The sequence below is a fragment of the Salmo trutta genome, chromosome 34 (assembly GCF_901001165.1).
Source record: "Salmo trutta chromosome 34, fSalTru1.1, whole genome shotgun sequence".
NCBI lineage: Eukaryota > Metazoa > Chordata > Actinopteri > Salmoniformes > Salmonidae > Salmo > Salmo trutta.
The window spans coordinates 11,984,732-11,994,841 of record NC_042990.1 but is presented as its reverse complement, the minus strand read 5'-3'; the positions used below and the strand labels follow the sequence as shown (position 1 = coordinate 11,994,841).

The following is a 10,110-nucleotide window of genomic DNA, read 5'->3' as shown; positions in this document are numbered from 1 at the left end:
CGCCCGTGCTCACGTCTGTTCAGCGCTAGTCCGATCAATCTGATTCCACGCTGCAACATTGCTTCGATCACGTGGACTGGGATATGTTCCGGATAGCCTCAGACTACAACATTGATGTATACGCTGATTTGGTGAGTGAGTTTATTAGCAAGCACATCGGCGAAGTACCCACGATGACTATTAAAACCTTCCCCAACCATATACAGTGGATTGATGGCAACATTCACGCAAAACTGAAAGCGCGAACCACTGCTTTTAATCATGGCAAGGCGACCGGAAACATGACCGTGTCACGGCTGTCGAAAGGATCGGACCAAAGTGCAGCGTGTTTGTAGTTCCACATTTTATTAAATACGTGAAACTTTGCAAAACATAAATAACTGAATTTACAAAACAACAAACCGTGACGCAGAGAGAAACAAACACTACTCAATAGATAATCACCCACGAAACCCAGGACGATAAACCCCTACTTAAATATGATCTCCAATCAGAGGTAACAAGGACCGGCTGCCTCTAAATGTTGATCAACCCAAAATAAACAACATAGAAATAGAAAAACTAGAACTTAAACATAGAAATAGAAAACATAGAAAAACACAAAACACCCCCGTCACGCCTTGACCTACTCTACCATAGAAAATCACATCTTACTATGGTCAGGACGTGACAGACCGAATACAAAGAGTGTAGCTATTCCCTCCGCAAGGCAATCAAACAAGCTAAGCATCAGTATAGAGACAAAGTAGAGTCGCAATTCAACGGCTCAGACATGAGACGTATGCGGCAGGGTCTACAGTCAATCACGGATTACAAAAATAAAACCAGCCCTGTCGCAGACACCGATGTCTTGCTCCCAGACAAACTAAACAACTTCTTTGCTCACTTTGAGGACAACACAGTGCCATTGACACGGCCCGCTACCAAAACCTGCGGGCTCTCCTTCACCGCAGTCAACGTGAGTAACCCATTTAAACGTGTTAACCCTCGCAAGGCTGCTGGCCCAGACGGCATCCCTAGCCGCGTCTCCTCAGGCATGCGCAGACCAGCTGGCTGGTGAGTTTACGGACATATTAAATCAATCCATATTCCAGTCGGCTGTTCCCACATGCTTCAAGAAGGCCACCATTTTTCCTGTTCTCAAGAAAGCTAATGTAACTGAGCTAAATGACTATCCCCCCGTAGAACTCGCTTCCGTCATCATGAAGTGCTTCGAGAGACTAGTCAAGGATCATATCACCTCTACCTTACCTGACACCCTAGACCCACTCCAATTTGTTAACCGCCCCAATAGGTCCACAGACGACGCAATTGCAATCACACTGCACAATGCCCTAACCCATCTGGACAAGAGGAATACGTTTGTAAGAATGCTGTTCATGGATTACAGCTCAGCATTTAACAGCATAGTACCCTCCAAACTACACTTGTGTGTGTATAAGGTAGTTGTTGTCACGTTCTGACCAGTATGAGGGTTATTTTGTTAGTGTAGGCTGGTCAGGACGTGGCAGAGGGTATTTGGCTTATGTGGTTCGGGGTGTGTGTATTATGTAGAGGGTAGTGGATTTCTGTATCCCGGGGTTTTTTGGTCACTGCTCTGTTAGTCTATGTTCTTTCTAGTTAGTCTGTTTTCTATGTTTAGTTAATTGGGGTGTAGACTCAATTGAAGGCAGGTGTTGTCTAGTTGCCTTTGATTGAGAGTCCTATACATTAGGGTGTGTTTGTGTTTGTAATTTGTGGGAGGTTGTCACTTGAATTGCTGTCTTTAGCATCAAGTCTGTATTCGTCGTCCATCGTTTTGTTTTGTTTGTGTAAATGTTTCATTAAAGTTAATTATGAGCACTCAACCCGCTGCGCCTTGGTCCATTCCTGACAACCGTCGTTACAGTTGTTTTGAAATTGTTAATTATGAGCACTCAACCCGCTGCGCCTTGGTCCATTCCTGACAACCGTCGTTACAGTTGTTTTGAAATTGTTAGATTACGTGTTAGATTTTCCTGCACGGTCGGAACTAGAAGCACAAGCATTTTGCTACACTCGCATTAACATCTGCTAACCATGTGTTTGTGACCAATAAAATATGATTTGATTTGTTTTGACATGATGTAAAATTAGTTTCAGATTGACAGGTAATGTTTAAATGCAAAATACTTTATTTTATGTTTGGAATCCTCAGCTCAGTTTGGGACCCTTAATCTAGGCTGGACAGGAGGAAGTCAACCTGCATTTCTAGATTCACCATCACCTGCCACGAGAGCCTCTGTGGGCTTTCATAGATGGACTCATCGAGGTTGAAGATGGAGTCCAACCACGCCTTCATCTGATCCTGACGACAACAGACACATCATCAACTATTATTTAACCTCTTACATCTAGGGGGCAGTAATTTCACGGCTGGATAAAAAACGTACCCGATTTAATCTGATTATTAGTCCTGCCCAGAAACTGGAATATGCATATAATTATTAGCTTTGGAGAGAAAACACTCCAAAGTTTCTGAAACTGTTTGAATGGTGTCTGTGAGTATAACAGAACTCCTATGGCAGGCAAAAACCTGAGATGCTTCTGTTCAGGAAGTACCCTGTCTGAACATTTCTTGCCCTTCTTGATTATCTCTATCGTTTACAAAGGATCTCTGCTCTTACGTGACACTTCTCACGTCAACAATGGAGTCTCACAGCCCGGGAAAAACAGGAATGATGTAATTCAAAGCCCTGGCTGAAGCACACGAGAGCAAAAGCTGAGTGGTCAGTCAATGGACTAAGCCTTAGGCGCGTGACACGCCCGCCCCCGGCTTTCGGTTTTTTCCTCAGTTTACAGACAGGCAGATTCCCGGTCGGATATTATCGCTTCTCTACGAGATAAATTGCATAAATATTGGTTTTAAACAGCGGTTGACATGCTTCGAAGTACGGTAATGGAATATTTAGAAATTTTTTGTCATATTTTGCGTCATGCTCGTGGCCGAGATTTAGCGTTGGGATAGTGTCTAGAACGCACGAACAAAACGTCGCTGTTTGGATATAACGATGGATTATTTGGGACCAAACCTACATTTGTTATTGAAGTAGAAGTCCTGGCAGTGTATTCTGATGAAGAACAAGCAAGGTAAGAACATTTTTCTTATAGGAAATGTGATTTTGGTGAAGGCTAAACTTGCAGGGTGTCTAAATAGCTAGCCCTGTAACGCCGGGCTATGTACTTACATTATTGCAAAATGTGCTTCATCCGAAAAGCTATTTTAAAATCGGACATATCGAGTGCATAGAGGAGTTCTGTATCTATAATTCTTAAAATAATTGTTATGCTTTTTGTGAACGTTATCGTGAGTAATTTAGTAAAATCACCGGAAGTGTTCGGTGGGAATGCTAGTTCTGAACGTCACATGCTAATGTAAAAAGCTGTTTTTTGATATAAATATGAACTTGATTGAACAGACATGCATGTATTGTATAACACAATGTCCTAGGTGTGTCATCTGATGAAGATCATCAAAGGTTAGTGCTGCATTTAGATATGGTTTGGGTTATGTGACATGATATGCTAGCTTGAAAAATGGCTGTGTGATTATTCCTGGCTGGGTACTCTGCTGACATAATCTAATGTTTTGCTTTCGCTGTAAAGCCTTTTTGAAATCGGACAGTTTGGTTAGATAAAGGAGAGTCTTGTCTTTAAATAGCTGTAAAATAGTCATATGTTTGAAAAGTGTAAGTTTCGGATTTAGAGGAGTTTGAATTTCGCGCCCCGCCCATCATTGGATATTGGAGCAGACGTTCCGCTAGCGGAACGTGTAGATGTAAGAGGTTTGACCAACTACAAAGATAAGGATGAACAAACCATCACACACAGTTCAGGATAGAGAGAGAGAGAGGGAGAGAGAGAAATGCACCTTAATGAGGAGGTAGAAGTTCCCAGCAGACTCTGTCCAGGCTTCTCCAGGAGGGTGAATCTTCATGATCACTTCCACGAGCAGATAAAAGAAGGTACCAGGCCTCTGGAGAAGGAACAGGGGACATAAGTGAGTGTCTACAGACCTGGTATGGCTACAGTGTGGATAGGGTAGATAAACAACAGGATGTTTACATTATTAGGGCCACTTACAGATGTTGGAAGAGATGTTTTTCCTTCTAGAAGGCTTAGTAGAACGAATTCATAAAATACATCCGTGAAGTTGATGTGGTTGATCTGAAGTCGAACAAATAAGATAATTACATCATTTTCATTGACAAGCACTTTAGAAAGTCTCATTGAGTAGATGTTGGATGAGCAGACGGTGCCTGCAGCTAACGCTCAAGCTTGTATGTAAACCTACTCCTACAAGAGCCATCTCCAGCTCTAGTCGCTCCCTGTTTGCTGGCTCATTAATGAAGTTCACCAGGATGTCATAGGCCTGCTGAAACTGCCTCACATCCTCAAAACAAAACAATCATAAAATTCCTTAGAACTTGGATCATAAACTCAAAGATTCAGCTCTGTAATTCTGATTGTTTGGCTTGTAAGACATTGGAACTTTTCAACTAAACCTTACAAAGACACTATTGCCTAAATGTAAGCCACTGGGCAAAGACTGGTTGAATCAACGTTGTTTCCTTGTCATATCAACAACAAAAATGTAATGGGATGATGTTGAATCAACATGGAAAACTGATTGGAATTGAAAAAAGTCATCAACGTATTTTTTTCACCCAACTTTTAACCTAAGTCCAATGACATGGTACATTTGTTTTATTGATTTCACATTGAATTCACATTAGTTTACAACTCAACCAAATGTAACTAAAAACTACACGCTGAAATGACGTCTGTGCCCAGTGGGAACTATATATCTGGTCTGATGAATGCTGTACAATTATGTGAATGGTTACCTGCTGGTTGAGCTCGGACAGTCCACTCAACACCATCCTCCCAGCGTGGGTGAGGTAATTAAGGGAGTTACTGTCTGAGGATGTCAGAGCCTGTGAGAACAAGACAGTACATTTAGAAATAGTACACAAATGTACATCAAATGAAATTCAAATGGTGGTAAATTCACACTTTCTCACCTCCATAGCACGTCGGATACCGGCCAGCCTCAGAGAGAAGTTGGTTGTCCCTTGGTTTCCAAAGTAACTCCTGTAAATAGAAATGTTTAGTAACAAATGTGCAACATAAGAAGCTAAAGCATACATTAATGCCATGAGATTAAGAAATCCTTTTATGTTACAACTGCAGGATCCAGAAAACCATACCAATCTAGGATTATAATTTGATCATTTGTTTGTTGCTGAAAAACTTGTAGTGTATTTTAGTTGTTAAAAAGCTTTTAAAGTTTGTAATTTCCACATGGAAATTTCAAACTTGATTTGCCCTAACGAAAAATCGATCAACCCCTACAAAAATGTAAATTATAATCCACATAATAACTAATATTTCCTATGCCAAGAGTGTGCCAAAAGTGTGCAAAGCTGTTATCAAGGCAAATGGTGGCTATTTGAAGAATCTCAAACATAAAATATATTTTGATTTGTTTAATATTTCTTTGGTTACTACATGATTCCATATGTGTTCTTTCATAGTTTTGATGTCTTCACTATTATTCTACAATGTAGAAAATAGTAAAATAAAGAAAAACCCTTGAATGAGTAGGTTGGTGTTCGAAAACTTTTGACCGGTAGTGTAAATAAAGTGTTTCAACTCTATATCTGAAATGCTAAAGGTGTCTTCTTTTTTAAGACCATATCCATGTGTGTGGGGTGTAGACTTTTGTTTCAAAGTAGATTTGTTTAAGACTACTAAGAAACACTGTGTGACCCTGATTTAGCCCACTGCAGTAAAAGGTTATTAAGGTCCTACATCTGTATCACTACAATATAGTGGCAGATTATTTCAAAGCAAATGTTTTTACTATAGATGAACACATGACAGCAAACTCACCACAGCTGGGGCACATCTGCAGCATTATGTTGCTCCTCCACAAACTCCTAAAACAGACATCACATTAACATCAACTCTGGGCTCCCAAGGTAAGCCAGTTAAGAATTTGTTCTTAACTAACTTACCTAGATAAGTAAATAAAATAAATAATAAACTGCATTTCACCTGCAACTGAAGCGGACAAAACATTCAGTGACATCATAACAATACTTTCATCTTGACCTAAAAACTGGACCCTATACAGACAATACAAACCTGTTGATACCAAAACACTGTGTTTGGAACACAATGACACACACCTGTACACACAAGTACAAATGTCAGGAAAACAAAGAAAAAGGGTTATTGACTGTAGAAAGAGTTTTACCTGAGGAGTGCTGTCAGGGGTCTGGTCCTGGGCTTGGTCCTGGGTGAAGTGGTAAGGTGGAGGGGAATCGGAAGGGAACGGGGGAGGCGGAGGGGGAGGTGGAGAATCCTGGGGGAACTGGTGAGAGGAGCCAGAGGACGGCTCATGAGGGATGGTGATAATGTCAGAGGTAGAGAACTGATACGCCATCATGTCATCCCCCCTCTCCTGGAACCCCTCCACTGTGGTGGAGATATCCACCTGCTGTTTAACAAACAACACCGTCAGCCCAACCACAATGTTGAAAACCCCTCAACCAAACACTGAAATAAATCCTACCACAGAGAAACAACAAGGCATACCTGGGCGTCCTCATAATAGGTGAACTCTGACCTCGTCTTGATGAGGCAAGACCTGAGTTCATGGATCCTTCTACCAAGGAACTAAAAATGAGGATAGAAATTCAAATGTATCATCTCATTTTGTCAACATTTATCTAAATAGGTAAGTGGACATTTGCCACTTTCCATTTTTTGTAATGAAAGTGTTAGACTGTACCTTAATACCAGTCACCTCCATGTTGGTGAGGACCACCTGGACAAAACCCTTTCAAAGAGACACAGGGAAAAATTACATTTCATTCAGGAAATATAAGTAGCCCTATATTTTGTGCATCATTTGAACTAAATCAGGTGCATTTGAGATGAAAGATCAGTTGAGAATCTCTCACCCATGGGTCCAGGATTTTTTCCTGAATGACTCTGCTCCACCACAGCTGTTTCTTCACTCCCCTCACAATGCACAGGTGATGCATGTCCTCTTCATTTTGCTATAAAGAAAAACGGCTTCAGTCTGCACACCTCTCTGTATATTTTAGCTGTAGATTTCTATATCATTTGGCAGGCGATTTCAGTTTGGACTATCACCACTGGCAGTGATATAGAGCCAACATGATGTTCGTACAACAACTTTACCCTAGGTTTCAATTAGGACCAGATATACAAAAGAAAAACCAGAGACAAATGGGAGTTAAAACACACAGGTGTGTTCACAAATGTTAAGAATATGTCTGAAGTACCTGCACTCGTCCATAACGGATTATCCAGGTATGGAAATGAAATGAACCCCAGTTCCCAACCAGCTGCATCTTCTCATAGGGAAAACCAGAGTCTTCACTATTTGGCTGCAAAACAAAGACATCCCTTAATTGTAGAGTTTTCTCTGCGATTAATAATAAACAGACCAAGGGATTAAAGCCAGACAGGGCCACTGCCCAACCTCCTCATCCACATACTAAGGAAAAAGAATAACAGACTGGTAGCCTATAGGAGTGACAGACTGGTATAGGGAGGATCACAAGAGGAGGCCACTGCATTATAGATTCTAAAAGAATTGGCAGTTGAACTACACAGGTCTGTGTTCAAAGGTTAAGGAAACATCTGAAGTATCTGCATATGAATGGATACCTGTTCAGTTTGAGAAGACAGTTCCTCCCACACCATCCTCCCAACAGGAGTGAAACAGATGAGAACAGGCTGATCCATCATGAACATCTGGGAGAAAATGAGGGAACAGACAGCAAAGTATTTCACTACTATAGTGGATACTGAAGGTAATCCTTCCTGTTAGATAAAATGAGCTTTGTCCAATAATCTGCATGGTTACCTGTGTGTATAACACTGCCAGCTCTCTCACTAACATCCTCCCAGCAAGGGTAAGGTAATAAGTCAGCTGCAGTTGTAAAAAATATGGAATATGTTTACAGAAATGTATTTCCATATTGTTCTTCAGAAAACGTCATGTTTGTGTTTAAGCTACATAAATCAGTCATAAGACCAGAGAGAAGACAAGAGAGTATCAGTACTGTTGGACTTACAGAGCTGGGAACCCACAGAGGTCCAGACCAAGGGACTAAAGCCAGACAGGGACGCTGCCCAACCTCCTCATCCACAAACTAAGGAATAAATCAGGATCCATTCTCGAGTCAGTAAAATTACAGTTTGAATTGATTGTTATTGAACCAGTCCTGATAATGAAGCAGTATTGTTATAGCCTGGGTGCCAGGCGGTTTCAGCTCTCTGACAACTCCTTATGGGATTGTCATGCAAATATCATTTTGCCACGATGGAATTGGCAAGAGAGCAGAAACCGACCGGTACCCAGACTATTGATAGGCCTACAGTATTCTTACCTGAACAAGGACTGGGTCCTCCTGGTCCAGGGTGGGATCATGATCTTTATGAATAAACAATAAAGAATTATTTTCTCTAAGTTGAAGAAATACTACAAGACACCAAACATCTGTCCATGTAGTTAGGCTGATCTTATAATTGAATTGTGTTTATATTGTATGATATCACATTGGATTTACATGTCTGCATAATGTACCAGTATGTTCAATTAAACCTCAAGAAAAGTTTGGTTTCAGAGGAGCATGTTGGTTTGTTGTTGTTAATAGGGGAATTATTAGCCATCATCATGTCATCAAATGAGTCCTAAATGGCACCCTATTCCCTATTTAGTGCACTACTATTAACCAGAGCCCTTTGACCATATAACTGGGTCCTGGTAAAAAAAATAGGGAATAGGGTATAGGGTGCCATTTTAGACGACGCCTGAATATAGTTTCAGTCTAGACTATATACAGTACGTCAAAAAGTAAGGAAGACCACGGAACTCTTCATATCAATCATTAAAATGCCTTCATTTGTATGGCATGTTCAATGGAAACCATGTTTAAAAACTCTCCATTGAACATTCCGTACAAATGAAGGCATTTTAATTAATTATATGAAGAGGGCCTTGGTCCTCCTTTCTTTTTGATGACCAATTTACCCCTTTTACCAAAGAGCACCTTCTGTCTACCAAAACCTACTATTGTGTACCTTAGCAGCGCTTCCCTTCCTCCTTTTGTTCTACACGTTTATACAGTCAGTATTGTTATTTAGACATTGTAAAATCTGTAAATGTACCCTCCTCAACCGTGACAACACGGTCCACGGTCTCCACGGTGGCCGGTTCATCCTCACCGACGCCGTAATATGTGTTATAAAAGTAGACAGCCGAACCCGTAGCGATCACCAGACCAGCTGCACACAGAAGCGGTCGCTTACGGAGCAATCTCAGCGTGGTCGCTTTCAAAAAACTACTGAACGTAGGCCTACTCATTATCACCCTTCATACTGCAGTGTTTTGACCGAGTTCAAGACCATATGACACTTTCTTAGAATTACAGGGTTTTATAGGGAACCATTAATACGTCAAATGATTCCATTCGTCGTGGTTGGCAATGTCACAATGGGATGAACATGTTTACCAATCTGATTAAAAAACACTCAACAGTGTTAAATTGCATGTTGGGGACGATTTGGGAGTTTATAAAATTGTGAACTATGAACCATGGTTTAGAGAGCAGTGAAGTAGAGCAGTTTAGCAAATACATATGGCTCTAACTAGGAGTAGAAAAAGGGGCTGCGCCACAATGCATAATGCGCTCTCCATGGTTCTGAAAAGGAACATTCTTTCTAGGCCGAGTCCACTCACTGAACCACTCTCACTTTCACATTCAATGTGTCAAAGCGTTCAACCTCCACGCATGGGACTAAAACATCATTCAAATGAAAATTAAGATCCTAAATCTGTATCAAAACATCCTGTGTAGAGGGTTGGGGGATTGTGGCAGATTTCACAGGTAATCAGCCTTTGTAGGTCTGAATATGAGGAAGAGATAGTTCAAAGGGGATGAGCCGAAAATATGGACTTGTGGAACTGTCCATGAAAAAATGAGGTGCAAAAAACTACATTTGGAGGCTGAATCATTGTATAAAAGCCAAGTTTACACATTTGAGGTT

At 40.9% G+C, this 10,110-nt stretch overlaps 1 protein-coding gene across 1 annotated transcript; it reads right to left on the bottom strand.

The window, feature by feature from the left end:
* Positions 1-4,138: 4,138 nt before the first annotated feature.
* Positions 4,139-7,073, bottom strand: LOC115173153 (uncharacterized). Its single transcript, XM_029731084.1, has 8 exons — positions 6,990-7,073; positions 6,818-6,865; positions 6,622-6,702; positions 6,281-6,523; positions 5,914-5,960; positions 5,043-5,112; positions 4,866-4,955; positions 4,139-4,411 (listed from the first exon to the last, which is right to left on the bottom strand). Exons 1-8 carry the CDS (start codon positions 7,071-7,073, stop codon positions 4,235-4,237), a joined length of 840 nt encoding a protein of 279 aa, XP_029586944.1. The 3' UTR covers positions 4,139-4,234.
* Positions 7,074-10,110: the final 3,037 nt, after the last annotated feature.

What these genes read in the sequence shown, in the direction of transcription:
- LOC115173153 (XM_029731084.1), bottom strand. Translation starts at nt 7,073, where the DNA reads ATGCATCACCTGTGCATTGTGAGGGGAGTGAAGAAACAGCTGTGGTGG. An exon ending in TGGAGGTGACTGGTATTAAG is followed by an intron (nt 6,703 to 6,817) that starts GTACAGTCTAAC and finishes CCTCATTTTTAG; the next exon opens with TTCCTTGGTAGAAGGATCCA. An exon ending in CCCCTGACAGCACTCCTCAG is followed by an intron (nt 5,961 to 6,280) that starts GTAAAACTCTTT and finishes TGTCTGTTTTAG; the next exon opens with GAGTTTGTGGAGGAGCAACA.